Raw genomic sequence first — 23,723 nt, forward strand, 5'->3', positions numbered from 1 at the left:
AGTAAGATGCCTCTCTATACCAACATGTGGCACCAATTTTGAAACCTTTACACTGGCTACTTGTCTTTTGTTGTGTTACATTTAAAATTCTGTTTTCGTTTTCGTTGGGGTACCTTCCTGTATCGGGGCACCTTTGAAAATGTATGTCCCTACCCTGTTGTTACAATCGCAAGGAAAGAACTTGCTAATAATCCCATCCATTAAGCACTTGCATTTGTGTGAAACTAGGGAACAATGTTTGCAGTCGCAGGCCCTTTATGTTAGAATTCATTACCAAAGGACCTTCATTCTGAAGTTTGTATTAGAATATTCAGAAAAAAAGGTTAACGGGTTCTTATTCAAGCAGCTTTTGAGCAATGAGATATGCATGGGTTTTCTCAATGAAACAGCAGAGGCTTTGTCTTTTATTCTAATCTGTTTTTAAGAAGTTTTTAATTAGTTGCTTTAGTGGTTTGTATCAAGTGTTATAGGTTGACACTGTTTTATGTTAATTTGTCTTACATTTAGAAACAAGAAAGCAGAAAAAGACCCTATAGTCCCTCTAGTCTATCCATCTGCCAAATTTAGCTTTATAATTCCCATCACTCCCTTAGAGATCCCCTCTTTTATCCCATGCTTTCTTGAATTCAAATACTGTTTTCATCTCTACCACCTCCACTGGAAGGCTGTTTTAATGCATCCACCACCTCTCTTTAAAGAAATATTTCCTAAGATTACTCTCCAGTCTATCCCCTTTCAACCTCATCTCATGACCCCTCATTCAATAGCCTCCTTTCTGCTGAAAGAGGCTCACCTCCTGTGCATAGAAACATTTGAGATATTTAAATGTCTCTGTCACATTTCTGCATCTGGCCTTTTCTCTAGGGTGTACATATTTAGATCTTTAAGCCTATCCCCATATGCTTTAAAACGAAGACCGAATCGCTGTATGTGTGCATTTGTCACCTGCTTAAGATTTTAGATAGGCGGCATGTAAGTATTTTAAATAAATAAAATTAATGCAACGCACCCTTGGTTTATCTTCGTTTACTCACTGTCACATGATCATCTGTGCATGTTTCATGCTTTCTTGAATTTCAGATACTGCTTGCCTCCACCATCTCCATTTAGAAACTGTTCCATGCATTCACCACTACTCCTGTGAATATTTTATATCATGCCCAAGTCTGCTCACTTTTAACCTCCTATCCTCACCATTTTAACTAGAAATGCTTGCCTCGTGTTATTTATGCCTCTGAGGTATTTGAATATCTCCATTATATTCTCTCTCTCTCCCTTCACTAATCTACAGTATACACACTTAGGTCTTTAAATCTCACATTTTAGGGCATATGGTACAGATTCTGCAATATTATGGTGGTAGTCCTCTTGATTCTGTGCTCAGTTTATACTTTTACTACCACTACTACTTGTTTCTAAAAGTACTAGTAGACATACGCAGCACCGTACAGATACACAGATGGTCACATCTCCATGGCGCTTATAATGCTTTTAGACATATAGCCTCCAGAACTGGACACAATACTCCAGATAACCGCTCTATATAGGTCACTAGTTAGATTATTACCTTTCTGGTGCTGTTTATACCTTTCCCTGTGCACCACACTATTCCTCTGGCTCTCACTTTTGCCTTGTCACACTAGTGGGCAACCTTAAGATCATCAGATATGATCTCCATCAGTACCCTCCCAATCATGCACTGCTCCCTTGGGTTTCTGCACCTAAAAGCATGATTGCACTTTTTTTTTTTTTTGCATTAAATCTTAATTGTCAAACTCCTGACGACAACTCACACCATCCTCAGATCACTCATTTTTTATCATGCCACCTAGAGCATTTGCTTTTCTGCATATTTTATCCAGAGACATTGAGGCCAGAGTACTAAACTACCTCAACACAGACCACTTGATGCAAGAAAATATGGTTTATATCGTGCGTATTAACTGCCAAAATTGAGATAAAAATGAGGCATATATTAGAGATGGCCAAATATGCATGTACATAAAGAGGGTAATGCAAAAACTCAACACCTTTTTCCAAGGTTTGGTTTAGTTTCTTGCGTGAATGTAACTGTGATGCATTTTGGGCATTTTAACCTGCATAACCCTTTGCTGTATTAATAGATAATGAGCTCTTTTGAATGTATTACCTCATAAGCATAGATTTCTCACTGACATCACCACAAGCCAGTTTACATACCTTAACTGCTTGCGATAACGTTAACATGCTTTAGTACAATGATCCCGCTGTGACCTTTCCCAAAACAAAAGTAAATCATCATGATGGGCATTTTGTACCTGCACCGGTTACATGCCTCGAAGCTGCCAGCCAGCTTCAGTGACATCTCCCATTGAAAAATAATGGACTATAATCTATTTTAATATGGCAAGCAGGTGGTTTACTGTGATCATATACTGTAGTATATGTAGTGGCAATGATAAAAAAAAAATGAGCTTAAGAGAGATGTGGGCACATTTAGTGATGCCTAGTTTTTCTTTGTTACAGAAATATGCATTTGACGATTACTAACCAATGGCAAATCAGCTTTCAAGATGCTCAATGACATCAGATTGTGCTCTGACCTTCCTAAGATTACATCTGAACTGACCTGTTTCCCTATAAGAAGGAAAAAGAAAACGGGATTAAGTGTTGGAGACACATGACATGTGTGAGCTAGGGGAATCACTGGGTATTCTACCATCTATATCAGAATGAAACTGGATGAATGGTTCACAAGTTATCAGGGGAGGTGAGGAGGGGGGAACAGACAATTATCTTATATGGCCAGGTTCCCTTAGGAATCTAGGCTAAAAGGGCAATACTAATGAATTAAAAAGATGAAATAATTCTAATTTCGTTTATTACAAAAGGCAAAAATGAATACTAAGGTTCACTCTTTAAAATCTTTATACAATTATTACAAGCTGAACTATCAAGTTAACACATGGAGATCATTTATATCAACATAATTTAATTTTAAAAAATTCAGTAATTTTTAAAAAAAATAAAATGCAACTCAATTTTAATTTTATTTATAAAAATAAAGGTTTGGGGGGGGGGGGGGGGTTGTTTTTTTGCTCATGTTCGGCAATCTGTCAATGCATCGATTTTTACCTCCAGCATCTCATCACACATACCTTTTCAGGAAAATATCAGCCTCTTGCTCACTGCATATGAAAAATGAATATGATCATATTAACCGGAAAACTTGCGAGTCTGAAACACTAACACCCTGAGGACAGCTCATGATGCCACTGAAACTTTTTTTTTGACTTATAATGAATTTCCAAGCACTTTTAGCATGCTTTAGGTGTATGCAGCCTTCCCCCCCCCCCCCCCTTAATATGAATTTAATCCACACTATCAGACCCTTAGACTGACCAAATCTGTAAGAGAATTTGATAAACGTTGGAAAGTTTATTCTCTTCCCTCCCATTCAATTACCAGCAGTCTGCTTCCTTGGAGTTGTCCTTATGGAGTATTCAAAATCGGGCACAGTGTGGCAGCTCTGTTGAAGATGGTAGTTTCTGGCTTCATCGAGCAGGTCCCTGCATTTCAGATTCTGCTTGACAATCTCTTCTTTGGCCACAATTCCCATAAGAAAATCAATGGGTAACAAAGGTAGACGCACCTGAGGCAAATATAGATGGAATCTGGTAACTCATACAATTACTTTGCAACAGCCTCAACAAGTTTACCTGCCCTTATGAGGCCACGGTCATTTGAAGCCTTGGCCTCTCTCATCAGATTCTCAGACTAAACTTTATGATAGGTGGACAAAATGCTTCACAAAATTACATGGGTTGAAGAACGGAAAGTTGCTAAAGTGGTATGCAATAATTGCAATATAACAAACATGCTGACGTGATAGTAATTCTATCCTGTTTTCTAACAAGCAGCTCAGTGGCTGAAGTAATTGTAAAACCATGTTTGTGCAATGTTTTCTAAAGAATTAGGTAAATCATTATTTCTGCACTTACGAGACTTTTTTCTTAGGGTCAGATGTACTAAAGGGCTGGGGTTTTTTGTATCTAAGGGAAAAAAAGGCTTAAGTGTCAATTATCAAAAAAGTACCTAACTTAGGGGGTCATTTTCAAAAGCGATCGCACGCGAAAAGGGATTTTTCACGTGCAATCACTAAATGGGGGCGGAGTCGACTCCGGAAGAGGAGTTGTCGGGGCGGCACCGGGGCCCATGCTGCGCAGACATCGCTGGCGGCGAAAGGTAAGGACTCTTATCGCTGCCAGTTTTGCGCTGAATAACCACACCTTTTATGGTGTAGTTGTTCGGTGCGAAAGCTGGCAGCCAGCACACCGCAGTGGTGCGATGGCTGCCGGCTTTCGCAGGCCCGCCCCCTGCTTCCACCGGATTTTCTAAGGTCTCCGACCTTAGAAAATCCAGGCCTTAGCTGGCCAAATTTGGCTGGTAAAGTTAAACTGATTTTCAGCTGAACCTAGCCAGTTAGATTTTCCACTGAAAACTGGTCTAACCTCACCAACTAAAATTTCTGACTGTTCAATTTAACCTGCTCAAACATCGCCACCTAAATGTACCCGGCTAGTGCTGAAAATCAGCACTAGCTGGCAAAGCAGAGTTGCTTACCTGTAGCAGGTGTTCTCCCAGGACAGCAGGATGTTAGTCCTCTCATAACTTTTGTCAAAGTTTCAAGAACTTTGACCGACACACTGAGCATGCCCAGCATGCCACTAACCCTGTGGCCACCAGGGGTCCCCCTTCAGTCTCGTTTGTAGCGAAGGTACAAGCGAAAAATAAAATAAGAAAATGTTATTGAACCCAACTCCGCGGGATGGCGGGTAGGTTTCATGAGGACTAACAACCTGCTGTCCTGGGAGAACACCTGTTACAGGTAAGCAACTCTGCTTTCTCCCAGGACAAGCAGGATGATAGTCCACACATATGGGTGAATAGCAAGCTACAGGTTGAGTCATATGAATTAGGCCAAGCAGCACACATGTGCAACAAGCACAACAACTGGGGTGCTGTTGGCAAGGATGAGGCAGCCTGAAATTCACAGCAGGTCGAGGTAGAACGAGTTGGGTTTCTACACTGGGAATAAATTCCTAAGGACAGACTGGCCAAAGACAGTCTTGTCGTCCAGCCTTGTCTAGACCAGCGCTTCTCAACCGGTGTGTCGCGACACACTAGTGTGTCGCCAAACACCAGTAGGTGTGTCGCGTCTCCCGGTGTCCCACTGCCCCGTTGTACTTTCCTTCTCCCTTTTTTCCAGCCCCCGCGGTCCAATTGAAAGCCTCCTTTCTTCCTACCCCCACTGCCCAATCGGAAGCCTCCTTCATTTTGCCTTCCCCCGCGCAGGCCAATCGGAAGCCTCCTCCCTGCCACCTGCCAGTGGGAGTAGGAAGAAGGGAGGAAGCCTTTGATTGGCCGGTGAGGCAGGCATGGCACTGCCCGGGAGTGGGGTGGGAGGAATAGCAGTGTAGGACCCCGACGAAGCAAGGCCGCTACGGGAGCCCATCCCCGTAGCGGTGAAGAGGAAACCCGACCGCGACGGTGCAAGGCCGCTACGGGAGCCCATCCCCGTAGCGGTGAAGAGGAAACCCGACCGCGACGGTGCAAGGCCGCTACGGGAGCCCATCCCTGTAGCGGTGAAGAGGAAACCCGACCGCGACGGTGCAAGGCCGCTACGGGAGCCCATCCCCGTAGCGGTGAAGGGAAAACCCGACCCCTAGCGATGAAGAGGAAACCCGACCTCTGACTGAGGCGCCCATCCCCGTGGCGCCAAAAAAAGAAGGCCCGCCGGATTAAAGCCATGGCTGAACTGGCGCCCATCCCTGCAGTGAAGGAAGAAGTTATTTTTGGTGAGAGCTGGTGTGTTTGTGTGTGAATGGGTGCCTGGGTGAGAGCTTGTGTGTGAATGGGTGCCTGGGTGAGAGCTTGTGTGTGAATGGGGGCCTGGGTGAGAGCTTGTGTCTGTGGGTGTGAATGGATGCCTGGGTGAGAGCTTGTGTCTGAGGGTGTGAATGGGTGCCTGGGTGAGAGCTTGTGTCATTGGGTGTGAATGAATGCCTGGGTGAGAGCTTGTGTCTGAGGGTGTGAATGGGTGCCTGGGTGAGAGCTTGTGTCTGAGGGTGTGAATGGGTGCCTGGGTGAGAGCTTGTGTCTGAGGGTGTGAATGGGTGCCTGGGTGAGAGCTTGTGTCTGAGGGTGTGAATGGGTGCCTGGGTGAGAGCTTGTGTGTGAATGGGGGCCTGGGTGAGAGCTTGTGTCTGAGGGTGTGAATGAATGCCTGGGTGAGAGCTTGTGTCATTGGGTGTGAATGGGTGCTTGGGTGAGAGCTTGTGTCTGTGGGTGTGAATGGGTACCTGGGTGAGAGCTTGTGTCTGTGGGTGTGAATGGGTACCTGGGTGAGAGCTTGTGTCTGTGGGTGTGAATGGGTACCTGGGTGAGAGCTTGTGTCATTGGGTGTGAATGAATGCCTGGGTGAGAGCTGGTGTGAATGGGTGTAAGAGCTTTTGTGTGTGATTGAGAGCTTGTATATAAGAGAACATGAGTGTGATTGAGAGAGAGAAACTGGTCAGGAAGATGACTGGTGTGAAAGAGACCGAGACTGGTCGTGGGGTCTAATTGGGGGTGTGTGTGTTGTGAGTGACTGGTTGTGGGTGCTAAGGAAGAAGATTGAGGACAGAGCTTCAGCAGCCCTTGCTGCTTCTGGTGAGTGCTATTGGCCTGGAAGGGAAAGGAGTAGGAGAGTTGCTGGAGAGGGTAAGTAAAGGTGGCTTTTTAAATTTATTTTTCTTGATTGACTGCCATTTTAATTATTGGGTATTATGCGATGTCTGCTGTTTTGAAGTATTTTATTGATATTTGGACATGTTTTAATAATTTTTATGAATATTTAATTGAATATTATTCTGTTTAGCAGCTGTTTTGTAACATTTTTGGTATAACTTTACAATGATTTCTGTGTGGGGCTCTGTAGCAGCTTGGCTTATTCTGTTTTCCCAATAGGAAATGTTTTAGTGTTTATGGCCTGGTTTAATAGTTGTATTTCTTAGATAGGGTTATTACTGTTTGCGTATGTTCCGTAATACAGGTGTAACTTTGTGCAGGTTAGTTTGTGTGCATTATTGTACAGGTCCTTGGTGAGACCTCACCTGGAGTATTGTGTTCAGTTCTGGAGACCGTATCTCCGAAGAGACAGAGACAAGATGGAGGCGGTCCAGAGAAGGGTGACCAAAAAGGTGGAAGGTCTTCATCAAATGACTTATGAGGAGAGATTGAAGAATCTAAATATGTACACCCTGGAGGAAAGGAGGAGCAGAGGTGATATGATACAGACTTTCAGATACTTGAAAGGTTTTAATGATCCAATGACAACGACAAACCTTTTCCATAGGAAAAAAATCAGCAGAACCAGGGGTCACGATTTGAAGCTCCAGGGAGGAAGATTCAGAACCAATGTCAGGAAGTATTTCTTCACGGAGAGGGTGGTGGATGCCTGGAATGCCCTTCCGAAGGAAGTGGTGAAGACCAGAACTGTGAAGGACTTCAAAGGGGCGTGGGATAAACACTGTGGATCCATAAAATCAAGAGGCTGTCAATAAAGAGTGGGTGGCTCGCCAGAATGACGGCTACTGCCTGGAGATAATACCCTTATTCAATAAACATACACATGGTTACTGTGACTCCAACATCACTCTAAGCTACAACAGCAAGAGGAAATGTGGAAAAAAGGATTCGCACTCACAAAGTGGGGAGTAGCTGGCTTGTTACGGCGGTTACTACCCCAAACCAAATAAGCCTGATACTTCACTTTCAATAAATATCCAGCATAGCTCTCTGCTTCAACAGCAGGGGAGAAGAAAAACTGATACTTCACGCATAGCTCTCTGCTTCAACGGCAGGGGAGAAGAAAAACTGATACTTCACGCATATCCAGCATAGCTCTCTGCTTCAACGGCAGGGGAGAAGAAAAAAGGATTCGCACTCACAAAGCGGGGAGTAGCTGGCTTGTTACGGCGGTTACTACCCCAAACCAAATAAGCCTGATACTTCACTTTCAATGCATATCCTGCTTCAACCGCAGGGGAGAAGAAAAACTGATACTTCACGCATATCCAGCATAGCTCTCTACTTCAACGGCAGGGGAGAAGAAAAACTGATACTACACGCATATCCAGCATAGCTCCCTGCTTCAACGGCAGGGGAGAAGAAAAACAACCAATAAGGGCTGAATAACACAGTCTGAGTAAAACAAATAAACATGGGTGTAGCTTGCTTATTGCGGCAGTTACTACCCCTACTACCCCTAACTAATCAAGCTTGATATTTCACTTGGTTGCAGCTCCATCACTGCTCTCTACAAATGTGAAGCTTGCTGGGCAGACTGGATGGGCCGTTTGGTCTTCTTCTGCCGTCATTTCTATGTTTCTATGTTTCTATGTTTCTATTGCAAATCCTGAGTCTGTTAGGTGCTATATTTCTCTTTCCATTTCTCCAGGTTCGCACTGTATGCAGAGTGGCTTTTTTGGTTTTCCGTTCCAGTTTCTGTCTCCATATTTATAATTTGTGTTTTTTGGTGAAGGTCAGTTCTGGGTGTGTGACCAAAGAGAGGTATTTTACTAGCATGTAGGCATTTGTATCAATCTTATTTGATGTGTTTTCTCAATAGGACATACATTAGTGGTAAATTACTGTCTTTTCATAAGGAAGGCTATTGTGCCTGGTAGTAAAGGGAATTTGTTTTGCTTTTACTGAGATGTCATCAGAACCAGAATATCTTTTTTTTTTGTATGGTGAGTTGTACGGGTTATGCCCTAGATCTGCTCTGCACTCATTGCTGGGGGTTGAGAGGATTCCTGTGGATGCAGAGTGCATGTTTACATTTAGCCCCGTGATGGTCACATGTTCAGTGTGTCACGCATGTGAGAACCATTTGTCAGGTGTGTCCCGGCCAAAAAAAGGTTGAGAACCACTGGTCTAGACAATAGTGAGCTGCGAAGATGTGGCGAGAGCTCCATGTCATAGCCCTGCAGATGTCAGCAATCAGTACTGAACAGTTGTGTGCTACTGACGTTGCCACTACCCTGACTAGGTGTGCTTTCACTTGTTCCTGAAGTGGAAGGTCTGCTTGTTGGTAGCAGAATTCAATACAATCTGCCAACCAGTTGGAGAGAGTTTGCTTGCCCATCGCAACTCCAAGTTTGTTTTTATCAAAAGAAACAAAGAGTTGGGTGGACTTCCTGTGGGTAGTAGTGCGGTCTAAATAAAATGCTAGCTCAGGCTTACAGTCCAAGGTGTGTAGAGCTCGCTCACCTGGATGAGCGTGAGGCCTTGGAAAAAAAGTGGGCAAGACTATGAACTGATTTAAGTGAAAATCTGATACCACCTTAGGAAGGAATTTAGGGTGAGTTTGGAGAACCACCCAGTCATGGAGGAACCTTGTGTAAGGTGAGTAGGACACAAGGGCCTGTAACTCACTTACCCTGCGAGCAGATGTGATTGCTACTAGGAAAATTACTTTCCATGTAAGATATCTGAATTCGCAGGAGTGCAGTGGCTCAAAAGGAGAATGCATGAGCCGTGCAAGTACCACGTTGAGGTCCCATGCCACAACCGGTGGTCTTAGAGGTGGCTTAAGCTGTATTAAACCTCTCATAAATCTACTCACCAGGGGTTGAGCCGTTATGGGCGCATCCCCTACTCTTTGATGGTAAGCAGACATGGCACTGAGGTGTACTCGTATGGAGGAAGTCTTTAGTCCAGATTCCGAGAGGTGCCAGAGATAATCCAAGAGTGCTGGTGTGGGACAAGAAAAGAGGTTAATTTCCTTTTGTGTGCACCACCCTGTAAACCGTTTCCATTTACAGTGGTAAGATTTCCGCGTGGAAGGCTTACGTGAAGCTACAAGGACTTGAGATACGCTAGTAAAAAGGTTGAGGGGTTGTAGTATCAACCTTTCAACATCCAGGCCGTCAGAGATAGGGTCTGGAGGTTCGGATGGCATAACTTGCCGAGATTCTGTGTTATGAGGTTGGGTGCTGTGCCCAGGCAAATGGGTTCCTGGATAGAGAGGTCGAGAAGTATGGGAAACCAGACTTGGCGTGGCCAATATGGGGCTATGAGTATTATTAAGCCTCGGTCCTGTTGTAGCTTCACAAGAGTCTTGCTGATTAGCGGAATCGGAGGGTACGCCTACAGCAGGCCTGTGTTCCAGGGATGGGCGAAGGCATCCATGGTTGGTGGTCTTCAGTCCCTGTGTAGGGAGCAATAGCGTTCCACTTTGCAGTTTTGTTCGGATGCAAAGAGGTCGATGGTCGTTTGTCCCCATCGGTGGAAGATTCTGCTCGCAACAGAGGGATCCAGAGACCACTCGTAGGGCTGGAAACTTCGGCTGAGGCAGTCCGCTACTGCATCCTGCCAGGTAAGTGGCTCGCAGTTGTATTGAGTGCGACAGGGCCCAGGGCCAAATCTGCGCCACCTCTTGGCAGAGCAGATAAGATCCCGTGCTCCCCTGTTTGTTCAGGTACCACATTGCTACTTGATTGTCTGTCTATCTGTTTGAATCAAGACTGACAGTCAATCTTGTTGGATAGGCAGTCCCTGAATGCATCAAGGGCGTACCGCATCACCCGAAGCTCCAGAAAGTTGATCTGACAAATCGCATCGGTTTTTGTCCAAGTCCCTTGGGTTTGGAGGCCTTCGACGTGGGCTCCCCAACCTAGGTTGGAGGTGTCCGTGGTTAAGGTCACCTGAGGAGCTGATTGCTGGAAGGGTAGACCTGTTTGTAAGTTGGACTTGTGCGTCCACCAAGTAAGGAACAAACGAAGTTGACTGGTTATGTGGACAAGGGATGTCAACGGCTGAGTATCAGTCTCATGGCTAAGCATGCCATTGGGGTGACAAGGACTGTTGATACCATGTGGCCAAGCAACTTGAGAAGCTGGCGAGCCAAGGCTGTTTTTCGAGTGCAGATAGAGCTGGCGAGGCTGGACAGAGTGGTTGCCTGGCCGTCGGGTAAGAACCCTTTGGCTACTGTGGTGTCTATGTCTGCGCCTATAAAGGAGAGATGGTGAGACGGTGTCAAGTGGGATTTCGGGTAGTTGATCAGAAATCCCAGTGATTGCAGGAGCCATATAGTGAAATCAAGGGAGTCGAGGACCCCTTGACTGGACTGGCTTTTTATGAGCCAGTCCAGAAAAGGGGTCCTCGACTTGCAATGAGGAGGGAAGATTGCAATATGGTCATATGCGTCCTGAAGGTCCAGAGAACACAGCCAATCCCTTTGATGTAGCAGAGGTAGCATGGTGCCCAGGGCACCATCCTGAACCGTTCTTTGCAAAGAAATGTGTTTAAGGCACAGAGGTCCAGAATAGGCTGGAGGCCGCCAGTCTTTTTTCGAATTAGGAAATACCTGAAGTAGAATCCTATCCCCTGCTGGGTCAAGGGAACCGGTTGAACGGCCCTGGCATACAGAAGGGTTGAGAGTTCTGACTCGAGAAGTGTTGTGGAGCCAGGACGATCACACGATAGACTGGGGGGGAATCCGGGGGTATAATTGAAAAAGGTAGGCGGTAGCTATGGGTTATTGATAGACAGTACCCACTACTCTGTGATAATTGGGTGCCAATTGGTTGTAAAGTGGCAAAGGCGGCCTCCCACTGGGATCAAGGGGAGATGGCTGCTGCTCTCTGGAAAGGAATCAAAATCCAGTCGCAGGACCAATTTGTGTAGCTGGCTGTGTTCTAGGTGTCCTCGCTTGGCGTGCATGTCCTCTGAGGGGCTCGAGCTGGTCGAGCATGGGATGCGGGAGGATAATACCTACTTTGTTTATAAAATTGTTTCCTGGTGTCCCTGCGCAGAGCCCTGCGGACTACGGAGGGTGCCTCTGAGGTGACAGTTGAAAGTTGACGCAGGGTCTCATGATGGTCTTTTAACTGGGTCACTGCATCTTGGATCTTAACCCCAAATAGGTTTTCTCCTGTACAGGGGAGATCTGCAAGTTTTTCCTGCACCTCCGGGGGTAAGTCTGAGGCCTTGAGCCAGGCCCGCCTACCACTAATGCCCGCTGCTGAGACTCTGGATGCCGTCTCAAAAGAGTCGTAAGCAGCTCTGACCTCGTGTTTACCTGCTTCCAATCCTTTTTGTAGGATGGCGGTCAAGGTCTCTTGCTGTTGTGGTAAGGTATCTGCAAATTCCTGGACTTGTTTCCAGAGATTTCTGTTATATTAGGTCATGATTAACTGATATGCTGCTATTTGCGCTATCAACATGGACTCTTGAAAGACTATGTCCTAATGCATCTAATGCCTTCTGTTCCTTACCAGGAGGAGCAGAGGAGTGTGGACGGGATCTTTTAGCCTTCTTTTGGGCTGATTCCACCACTATAGAATGGTGGGGAAGTTGGCTCTTTTGAAAGCCTGGGACTTGCTGAACCAGGTTCGTAGCATCTGTCTTTCTGTTGACTGGAGGTACAGTACCTGGATGATCCCACAAGCAGTGCAAGAGGTCAAGCAGTACTTCATGTACTGGTATTGCCATTACCTGTTTTGGAGCATCTACAAATTGTAAGACCTCCCTCATCTTGTGGCAAGCATCTTCCTCAGTCACCAATGGAAATGGGACAAAGCTGGCAAAGGAGGAGGTCTTCAGGAGGAGATAGACACCTTTCTTCCAGGGGTGAAGACTCTGAGAGCAATTCTGAGGATGAGGAATGGTCCGAGGATGCATCCTCCCATGGATCATAGGGAGTTTCTTCCTCACCAGCTGGTAATTCTGAAGGAGGAAGGATACTACAGCCTAGAGGGCGAGAAGACATCGATGGATATTGAGGTGGCATTGATGGATGCGGCACTGAAGGCGTCTGTGCCGGCCTCAAGGGTACCGAAGCAGATGAGGTACACTTAGGCACGGATAGCCTCAAAACAGGCTCCAGCATTGGTGGATCCCATGCCGGGATCGGGCCAGAAGTCCCTTCTTCCTCCGAGGAATCCGGTATGGGAATTGGGACCTGCGGAGGCCTCAATGGTCGACTTGGTGCCAGCGTGTTCAATGGCAAGGGTTGAGTCAGCAGGGCACCGATGAGGGTGTCCAGGCACTCGAGGAGCAATGCGAACATAGAGGGCGCCGGATCCAGCATCGTATGGGGGTCAGCGCCGGTGGCGACTTAAAGCCCCAAAGGGCATTGAGCACTGCCTCTTGGACCAGTTTGTCCAATTCCTCCCTGAAGGCTGGCATTGATAGCACTGCGCCTGGAGTAGGAGGCAGGCTAGGCATTACTGGACACTCCATAGCAATCTGTGGAGGCTCAGAACCCAGCACCAATATCGGTGGGGAACGCCTCGGGATCCCGGGTCCAGCAGAGTATGGGGGCTCCTCTCCCTGAGCCCTCTTCACAGGCAGCTCGGTGGGAAGAGATGCTGCTGCAGTATCGGTGCCGGCACCGGGCAGGGGACGCACGTCGGTGCCGGTGATTATGTTTCCCTTGGTGCTCGGTCTGGTCCTTCTCCGGCACAGAGGACGATGACGCAGATTCCTTCGAGGGTGTTGGGAGTGACGGTCACCCACTCCGCGATGTTCCTGGTGAGGCGTCTCAGAGGTCGATGGACCCTCTCCGGTTGGAGCCACTTGAGCTGGAATCGATGAAGCAGAGCATTTCGACGCAACAAATGCTCCATCCTGTCCAGTCGAGCGTGCCGGACTTTGGGAGTCATTTGTGCGCAACTGGGGCATCAACCGACGTCGTGCGAGGGGCATAAGCCTAAGCACAATACGCAAACATTATGCGGGTCCATTATGGACATGGTCCTCGGATACTCGGGGCATTTCCTAAACTCGGTCGCCATGCCGAAAAATGGCGGGTGTGCGGTCTGTGATTGTCAGGCACAGAGGTGGTAAGCAGACGGGAACCGACCGCAAAGTATGGAAAAACACTTACCGAGCATAGGAGGGAACGGAGCGCGATGGGGATCTCTGGTGAGGGATTTTTTTTAAGAAGTTAAACTTCAAATATTTCCATGAGGAAGTTGTGAGAAATTTCTCACAGAGCTCCTAAACCACGAGGCAACGGCTGCGCAAAAAAAAAAAAAAGAGATTGAGCCGAGTGCCAAAAAAGGAAAATTGGTTCTTACCTGTTACTTTTTGTTCCTGCAATACTACAGATCAGTCCAGACTCCTAGTTTTGCCTCCCTTCCAGCAGATGGAGACAGAGAAAATTTCGCTGACCCTGGCATGTAACCTGGTGTGCCACCTGCAGTTCCTCAGTATTGACCTGTAGCCAAGCCAAGATACCACTGAAACTAAACAAACATCACTACATAACATGTTCCCCTGACCGAGCAGTAGGATGTGGGAAACCCACTAATGGGAACAGTTCTTTCCAATGTTTACCACAGAAGAAAGGAAAATGAAATCTGTGCTAATCCTCAGCCTATTTACAACAGATTGAGTGGACTCACCAAGCCTCTTTACCCCAACTGGGCAGGACTCTGGACTGATCTGTGGTACTGCAGGAATGAAAATTAGCAGGTAAGAACAATTTTCCTTTCCCTGTATGTACCCAGATCAGTTCAGACTCCTAGGATGTAACAAAGGTTCCCTAAACAGGTGGGACTGTGAGAGTCCCGCTCGAAGTACACTTTCACAAAAAACCAAGGCATCTGGAACTTGGACAACCAAGCAATAATGTCAGGTGAAAGTGCGCAACAACTGCCAAGTAGCTGGACTACAAATCACCTGTGGCGACACTTGCTGACATTTGGCCCAGGATGTCAATTGCGATCGATCGATTATAGTGAGCTCGCAATCCCTCAGCAACTGTGCGATCCTGACCAATACACACCGAACCTATTGCTTCTTTCAACCACTGCGCTATGGTAGATTTTGAAGCCTTATGTCCCTTCTTAGTGCCACTCCATGTCATAAAAGGAAAATCCAATAGCGGAAAGATATCAGTGACCTTAAGTTACCGTATCAAGGCCTGTTTTACCTTTGGAAGAAAAGAAGGAACTGTCTGCAAAGAGAAACTCCATCCTCTGGAGTTTTGAGAAAAGGACCCATGCCTGACAGAGCCTGAAGCTCTGAAATTCTTCTAGTGGAACAAATTGCCACCAATAAAGCTACCTTTAAGATAATATCCTACATTGTTTCTCTTTGAAGCGGTTCAAATGGAGCCATACACATTTCCCCTGAGAACCAAGTTAAGGCTCTTGGGGGGGGGGGGTTAACGGGGCTTCTGCACCGGAGGCCAGGCCGTAAATGCCAGATAAAACGCAACCCATCTGGATGTGCAGTTAGGACTGCTCCCTGCACCTTGTCTCTAAAGCAGCCCAAAGCCACTATCTGGTCTCTGAAGGTATTAAAGGCTAAACCCTTTACCAACCCTCACTACAAGAAGGTCAAAATGCGCACCACCGGCGCTCTAGTAGGATCAATCCCCTGCTCTGCACACCAAGTCTCCAAGACACTCCAAACCCTCACATAGGAAGACTTCTTCATCCTTAACCTAACTTTCAATAGGCTGTAGATGACAACCTCAGGATATTCCTTGCACCTCAGATGCTTCCTTTCAAAAGCCAAACTGTGAGATAGAAGCGAACCGGTCTGAAAATATGGGATCTTGGTGCAGCAGATTGGGAAGATGAGTGAGACGCAGTGGATCGTCCACCACGAGATTGATCAAATCTGCAAACCAGGGCCATCGGGGCCACTCCGGCACCACTAGAATCACCGCTCCCAGATGAATCTCTGTTCACCTCAATACCTTGTCCACTTGCGACCACAGCGGGGGGACCCTTTGCGGCCATCAGAGTACTCAGGCATAGATTCTTTCCTCTCCGCAACTGAAGCAGCATGGCATTTCTGTGAGTTGCCATCAAGTCTAAATAGGGAGATCCCCACTTGTAACGGATAAGCCACATCTCTTCTACCAACAACTCCCAGGCCCTGGGATCTTAATTGCTGACGACCAAGAAAATCTGCCTGAACATAGTCTACAGACTAAGTGAGAGGCTGCCAATAACTTCAGATTCTGCTCTGCTCAGCATTCTTGAGCCTCTTGAGCCCATGTTCAACTCTTGGTCCCACCTTATTGGTTGCCATAAGCCACCGCTGTTGCATCGTCCAATAAAATCCTTTCTGACCACCCTCGTAATAGCTTCAAAAAAGGCTCTCAAAACGAGGCGCACTGCTCGGCCATGACAGCTCCTCTGGCGATCACCGGTCTGTGGTGACTGAGGCGATCACCGGCCTGTGCCGACAAGGCTCTCAAAACGAGGCGCACTGCTCTAGTCTCCAAACGACTGATTGGCCATGACAGCTCCTCTGGCGATCATCGGCCTGTTGCGACTGAACCTCAGAAATCTTTGATGATCTGGTCTGATTGCTGTGTGCAAGCAGGCTTCAGTTAACTCTAGAGTGCATAAACTCTCCTTTGTGCACCACTGCAATCATTGACCATAGGACATTTATCCGAAAAAGAGGAACTTTTGAGAGCCTTGTTCACTATGTTCAAATCCAAGATTGGGCAGAAGGACCCCTCCTCCTTCTTTGGGACCACAAAATAAATGGAGTATCTTCCCATTCCCCGTACATCCACAGACACAGAGACTATGGCTCCCAGCATCTACTAACGGTCTAAGGTCCGCCAAACCACTCGTCTTATGCTTGCTTAGGCACAAAGAGATGTCATGAACAAGTCCCTTAGTGGGCAAGCAAACTAAAATGTAGCTTTGTTATATCACACTTAGGATCCACTGATCCAAAGTGTCCTTGGCCCATTCCTTGAATACTCAACCAACCCCCTATAAACCGCACTGAGGTGTGGCCTGCCTCGCCTCATTTGGTGGACTTGAATCCAGACGCTCTAAAGCCAGAACCTTCTCTGGCTGGCTTTTGGCCTTGAAAGGACTGGGACCAGGACTGCTGTCTCCCAGCTCCTCCCGAAGCCTGACTCTGCCAAAACCGCCGATTTGCTCTGAAGTGAGGGTACGTAGAAAGGGGACCTTTGCCACTCTTCGGTTTGTCCTCTGGCAACCTATGACTTTTATTGTTGCCCAGGAGCTCCACGAGCATTTCTAAATCTGCTCCAAAAAGCATTTTCCCTTTAAAAGGCAGTGCTCTGAGCTGAGATTTAGACCAGACATTCGCTGACCAGTTTCGTAACTAAATAAGCTGCCTGGCTGAAAAACGCAGACATCATAATCCTGGAGGATGTTCTGATGAGGTCATACCATGTATCGGCTCCATAGGCCACCACAGCTACCAGCCGCTTGGCCTCTGACGCTGACATCGCCTTATCAGCTGTAACTGCTGAACCCAGCGTAAGCCAGCCCAAATCATAAAACTGCTGCACACCGCAGCTCAAAAACCCAGGGCCGATACCTCCAATATCTGATTGAGATGGACCTGTAACTTCCTGTCCTGCATATCCTTGAGGCAGCTGAACCAGCCACAGGAATAGCCATCTTCTTAGTGACAGCCAATAATGAGGCATCAACCTTAGGTCGCCATAACAACTCCGTGTCTTCTGGTAATGGAATTAGCTTGTCCATAGCTCTGCTGACCTCCAGACTGGTGGCCGGAATCTCCCATTCTTGGATCACAAGCTTCCTTACGGACTTATGGAAAGGGAAAGCTTTTGCCAGTCCTTCCATGACCGGGTCCATCTTTTCCTGATCAGAGTCTTTCTACGGTTCCCTGATCCCCAGCTCCTTCAGGACATACGGAATCAATGGTCACAATTCTTCCCTGTGGAAAAGACTGACCACCTTTGCATCGTCCCCTTCCACAGTGGGTGCTTGGCCCCACTCCAAGGGCTCCTCCACCAGAGGCTCTCTGACGTCTGACTCCCCCAAGGGCTCACTTGTGACCTACGAATGCTTAGGCTGGCTCAGTTCTCACCGAACCCTGGTCACTCCACTTGTCTGCGCCCTTTTGGGCCGCTTAGAAGGACACGGAGCCCCGGAGGTCCCTTGAGCCCGGAAATATGGCACCCTGCAGTCTTCCTGGCAAGATAATCCTTGTGAAGCAGAAGGAGAAAATCCAGAAAAAAAATCCTGATGGATCCTCAGGATCCTTCCAGGAGATCCTCATTTGCCTCAGGCAGAGGTTCCCGAGCTCCCCTGGGCCTCTGTTGGTCTCCTATCAGCCGGGGACAGTGGTGGGGGGAAGGGCTCCCTCTCCATCTGCAGCCTCAGTTGCTGCAGCAAAGAAATTCAAAACGGCCGCCGTTCCCAGGTGCCCCGGGAATGAGCCAGCAGCTGCACCAGGCTCACCCGCGATCCCCGCAGTGGCCCGATGTATCCCTGACGCACCCCCCAATACGCCTGAGCTGCTCTCTCCCCCAGAAAGGCAGCAGAAACACAGGCCGTTCTGCGAGAGTTGCGCGCGCACTTTTCCACATGCAGCCTAACAGCTGCCAGGCAGCATGACTTCCTTCGCGCACCTGTGCCACTGCTGAGAGGACGCTGGAAACCCTGAAAGAAGCCCTTACTGAGCAACCACGCGAATCACATGGTACAAAGAAACAGAAAAAAAGAACTGCCTTTTTTTTTTTTTTTTTTAAATTTTGACAAAAGAAAGCAAACACAAAAAGAACACTTCCCTGAAGAGGAGGCAGCAGGGTTCTGATGTCCTCCTGGGAGGGTCGGAGGGAGCTGGCACCACCAGTTGCCCAACCCCCCAAACGGCAAAAAGGACAGAGCCATAAAAAGGGTCTCCAGCCCCCTGCTCATTTTTTTTTTTTTTAATTAATTCACAGACTGCAGGGTTTGCACTGCCACCATCTGCTGGAGACAGAGAAATACTGAGGAACTGCAGGTGGCACACCAAGTTATATGCCAGGGTCAGCGAAAAACACTCTATCACCATCTGCTGGAAGGGCGGCAAGACCAAAAGTCTGGACTGAACTGGGTATTTACAGGGAATTAGCATTAGACATTTAACTTTCTCCCCTCTCATCGCAACCTAACCCCACTGCCAGGCCTGCCTAGAATCTGGACAATTAATTTAGCTACCCAGTGAAAACAGAGTGGTTATGTTTAGCCAGTCAACCCAGGTAAGTTTTCAAAAGATTTTGATCTAGCTGATAAGACCTAGCTAGCTTGATCCCTTTGAAAATTCATCCCTTAATACATTTATAGCAGGGGCGGGCAAACTTTTTTTTTTTTTTTTTTAAACAGGGCCACATTACTGGTGCTCATTAGAACCGGGGACAAAGAGGTTCCCCTTGGAACTCCTTGGTTGGGGGGGGGGGGTAGGTGGGGGCAGGTTACAGTGGCAACTATATCCCATGGCAAAGTAAGAGGACCAAAGAATAATTCAAAATAGCTAACAAATAGATCATCATCAAATAGTTAAACTCTCATAAACATTTTCCAAGCACCCAATAAAATATTTTAAAACAGACTTCAGATACCACCCAATAATTAAAACTAGTAAGGATTTTTAAAAAAATCCCCTTCTCCATACATGGAAACTTTTGATTTCCAGATGACCTGAAATTATCATGGATTAGCAGGCAGAGAGGAAGAGGTGCTTGTTGCACACATATGTGCTCCCATGTTCTCCCTCTGTGCGACCACATGTGCATGCATATATGGCCACGTGGAAATCCACAATAGTGTTTATAACCTGAGCATATCAAGATACGCATGTGTTATAAACTATGCCTATTATCTACCCAACATAAGCGTGTATCTATGCTTATGAGCAAATACATGAAACACAAGTTTTAAATATATTGAATGCGTACTTTTCCAATTTAAAAAACATACATGTATATACTTTTATGCACAAAAATTAAAAGGTAAGGCTTGCTTGTGTAAAACCGTATTTACATGTGGATGTTCTCGATAGCCAGAGCCGTTTTATGAAACCAGCTCCCAGTAGCAATCTGAAAACTGGAAGACAGCAGATTGCTCAAAAAGGCATTAAGACCCCTCTGTTTAGAATTAGCCTTCTACTAAGTTCAGGTTTACCATCAAGGGACTCTGAACAGACTTGTTCGTTACGATTATTTGCATATAATGTTTTAACTGTATGATTTTATGAATGTATTTTTGGAAGCCACTGAGAACTTTGGATTCACCAGCATACACATTTTTAAATAAATAAAAAGGAAGATGGTAAGTTTCAAAACATGCACACAATTGAAATTACCAGTTTGCCCAGTCTGTCTCCTGATCATCAAGATACTTCTGGTTCTTCAGCCTGAACTCCCCGCCCCCCCCCCCCCAATTCACTCAGACCTCCCACCCAGCCAATAGTATACAATAAACATCTGATATCAACTGGCACAAAATAATTAGCAGGTGTAAAATTACGCAAATTGCCAAATGTATTTATGTAAACTGTTGGTCCCACCTAGTCCTGGGGGAATTCTGCGCTACTGTGGAGCGCAGAATTTGCACAGAAATCCCAAATTCTGCGCAGAAAATGTCTAAGGAGACCTGGCATGCCACAAACAGAGCACGCCATTCACGCCGAAGAAGGCAGACCCTGGCGCACCATTCGCGGCAAAGAAGGCAGGCCCCGTGTGCCTTGGGACCCGCTTCACTTGCGGCGGTGAGAGTGAATGTGTGTAGAGAGGTGTGTGTGTGTGTGTGTGTGTGTGGCTGAGAAAGAGGAGGGGAGGGGATGTGAGAGAGGGAAAGGGAGGATGAGAAAGAGGAGGGGAGGGGGAGGAAGGGTGTGAGAGCAAGAGCAGGGGGGAGGGAGAGAGAGACAGCAGGGGGAGGATGTGCTTGAGTGTGGGTGCCAGAGAGAGGGAACCTATATGAGGAGATTGTGAAGGAATGTGTATGACATTGGGAGCTGGTGTGTATGAAAAAGGGATCCTGTGTATGAGTGTGCTAGCCTGTGTGAGGATGTATGCGTGAGAGAAAAACGGAGCTTGTGAGGGGTGTGTATGCAAGAGAAAGGGACCCTGTATATGAGAGAGTGTGTGTGTGTGCGCCTGTAGGGGTGCGTATGTGCACTAGAGAGAGGGAGCATGTGTATGAGAGGGAGGGGTGTGTATGTGCACTAGAGAGAGGGAGCATGTGTATGAGAGGGAGGGGTGTGTATGTGCACTAGAGAGAGAGAGCATGTGTATGAGAGGGAGGGGTGTGTATGTGTACTAGAGAGAGGGGGGTGTGTATGTGCACTAGAGAGAGGGAGCATGTGTATGAGAGGGAGGGGTGTGTATGTGCACTAGAGAGAGGGGGGTGTGTATGTGCACTAGAGAGAGGGAGCATGTGTATGAGAGGGAGGAACAGAGGGAGCTGTGTGAGGGGCAGTACTGAAAACGGGGTCAAACTCTGGGACTGGCAATAGAGTGGAAGGGGTTGAGCCTAGAGATGGAGGGAAGAGATACTGGCAGGTGGAGGGTTGGGGCCTGAGAGGGCAAAGTGGCCAAGGGAGTAGGGAGAGTGAATGGGACACTCTCCCTACTTGCCAGGTTCTTATGGCCTGGATTGGCCTCTGTTGGAAACAGGATGCTGGGCTTGATGGACCCTTGGTCTGACCCAGTATGGCATTTTCTTATGTTCTTATGTTCTTACAGTGAATTTCTAGGGAAATTCTGCTCAAAATATTTAAAATTCTGCATCTTTAAGTAAATTTTTTCTGTATTAATTTAAAAATGTAATTACTTAAAAAATCTCATTTAAATTGTGTTATTTTGACCGATATAGTATGCAGAATTTAAAAAAATTTTTGCGCAGAATTCCCCCAGTAGTCCCACACAGGAAAGCCCCTTTTTTCGCATGTATGTGTATTTCACAATTATTCCAAGACACTCAGATTTACACTGCAAGTCCAATGCCATACTTAGCTACCTTTGAATGTATAGCCAAGTATATGAGTCCCTTATAATAAAAGAAAGTAGTTTAAACAGTATAGAAGGCTGCATATTTCCTCTTTAAAAATCAAGATTTTAGTACAAGGCTATTCCAAGAAAAATTATTTCTGGATCAAGTGGCATTTCTTTGCTCTCTCACTTTTTCAGGTTTCCGTTTTGCTAAATTATAATAGCAGGAATTCTTCATTCTGAACAACAAAAAAAAAAAAACAAAAAACCAAACCAAGGAATGTACATACAGCTGTTCTGTGTTCCAAGAAAACATCCACATACACCAAACTCTCTCCTACCTGAGCCAATAGTTCATCCAACCATAAGGCATGGTGTTGTGGATTGGCATGAAGCCACTTGATTGCAGCACCATACACTTGTTTCTCATTCTGGATGTTCAGATCTCCAGAGGAAAGGAGTTTATGCAGATGGTGGGGTGACATGTTCACAAAATCCTCACATTCCACTACCTCGGGAAAATGTTCACAAGCATACCAGTCAGCCATGTCCATTAAGTCAATTCGGTTGTGGCTTTCTGCAAAGGCCCTCACTGCCAGACAATTGGAAGGGTGGAAATGCAACTTCATGTATTCGCAACAAGCCTTGGCCACAAGTTCCACTTGCAGAATGCAGGCTGCATACAGCAGAGGCTGGACGTTATCTACCGTCAAGGTGAGTCGGGAGGAGTAGGCAAACTTGACCAAATCTGCTATGGCATCCCCATCAAAATCTTTGATCTCGATCAGTGTCTGTGTGGACTCTGCCATTTCAGAAAGGAACATAGCTCGGAAGTAGGGTATAACACAAGCCAACACCAACTTGTGGCATGAGATTAACTTTGATCCAACCTGTCAGGGAGACAAAAAAAAAAAAGATATTTGAGTAGAAATTTGTTTTTATGCTCAGATGAGTCTTCAGAATCTGAATAGAATCCAATTGGTTGGTAATTATCCTGCACATCCCACAAATACATGAAATACTGTATTACGTATTAAACATGTTAATAAATCATTCTTACAGTGGCAAGTTTAAAAATCTATTAGATTCACCACTAATCATACAGATTCTCTGTATCAACTCATCTGATCTCTGCAATGTTTGTACATACAAGCAATCGTGATCAAGTGACATCCAGTAATGTTTTGTATAGGCCAGAAAAACTGCAATCCACTGCATCTTATATAATTACATCTTACATAAGTTTACATAACCCTGGCAGAATTTGTAAGATATGTAGCATCTTAAGAAAACATGAGTGTTCATACAAACACGTCTGTTATTTTTAATGTTTCAAATTAAATTATGCATCACAGAAAAGCACAATCATTAAACAAACCACAGTAATAAAGGAAATAATAAAAAGTCCTGTTCAAAAGTTTGCATACCCTTAGTTCTTAATATCATGTAATGCCTCCTTTTGCATCAATGATGGCATGCAATCTTTTGTGATAGTTATGAATCAGGCCCTTTATTTTCTCATGTGGTAAAGCTGCCCATTCCTCTTGACAAAAAGCCTCCAGATCCTGTAAATTCTTTGGTTGTCTAGTATTAATTGCATGTTTGAGTTCTCCCCAAAGTAATGTTGAGGTCAAGAGACTTTGATGGCCACTCCAGAAACTCACTTTCTTCTGCTGCAGTCACTAAAGTGTTGACTTGGTCTTATGTTTCGGATCATTATGTTGGAAAGCCAAGTGTGCCCCATGTGCAGCTTCCTGGCTGATGAATGCAAATTCTCCTCCAATATTTTCAGATAAGGTGTTGCATTCATTCTGCCATCAAATTTGACTAAATTCCCTATGCTGCTGTCGCTCATAACCCATTAAAACAACAGAGCTCCATCTCCATGCTTCACGGTAGGGATGGTATGCTTCTCTTCATAGGCCTTGTTGACTCCTCTCCAAACATAGTGTTTATG

General features: G+C 46.2%; 1 protein-coding gene across 10 annotated transcripts in view; it reads right to left on the reverse strand.

Moving 5' to 3' along the window:
- KLHL8 (kelch like family member 8) overlaps positions 1-23,723 on the reverse strand; it is a 202,917-nt gene that overhangs the window by 118,101 nt on the left and 61,093 nt on the right. For all 10 annotated transcript variants that reach the window (XM_029599660.1, XM_029599629.1, XM_029599644.1 and 7 more), the window contains 2 exons: positions 22,108-22,656; positions 3,445-3,631 (listed from right to left, as the gene is read on the reverse strand). In XM_029599660.1, the coding sequence (XP_029455520.1) occupies positions 3,445-3,631; positions 22,108-22,656 (736 nt within the window). The remainder of the gene's footprint in view (positions 1-3,444; positions 3,632-22,107; positions 22,657-23,723) is intronic.

The sequence above is a fragment of the Rhinatrema bivittatum genome, chromosome 1 (assembly GCF_901001135.1).
Source record: "Rhinatrema bivittatum chromosome 1, aRhiBiv1.1, whole genome shotgun sequence".
Taxonomy (NCBI): domain Eukaryota; kingdom Metazoa; phylum Chordata; class Amphibia; order Gymnophiona; family Rhinatrematidae; genus Rhinatrema; species Rhinatrema bivittatum.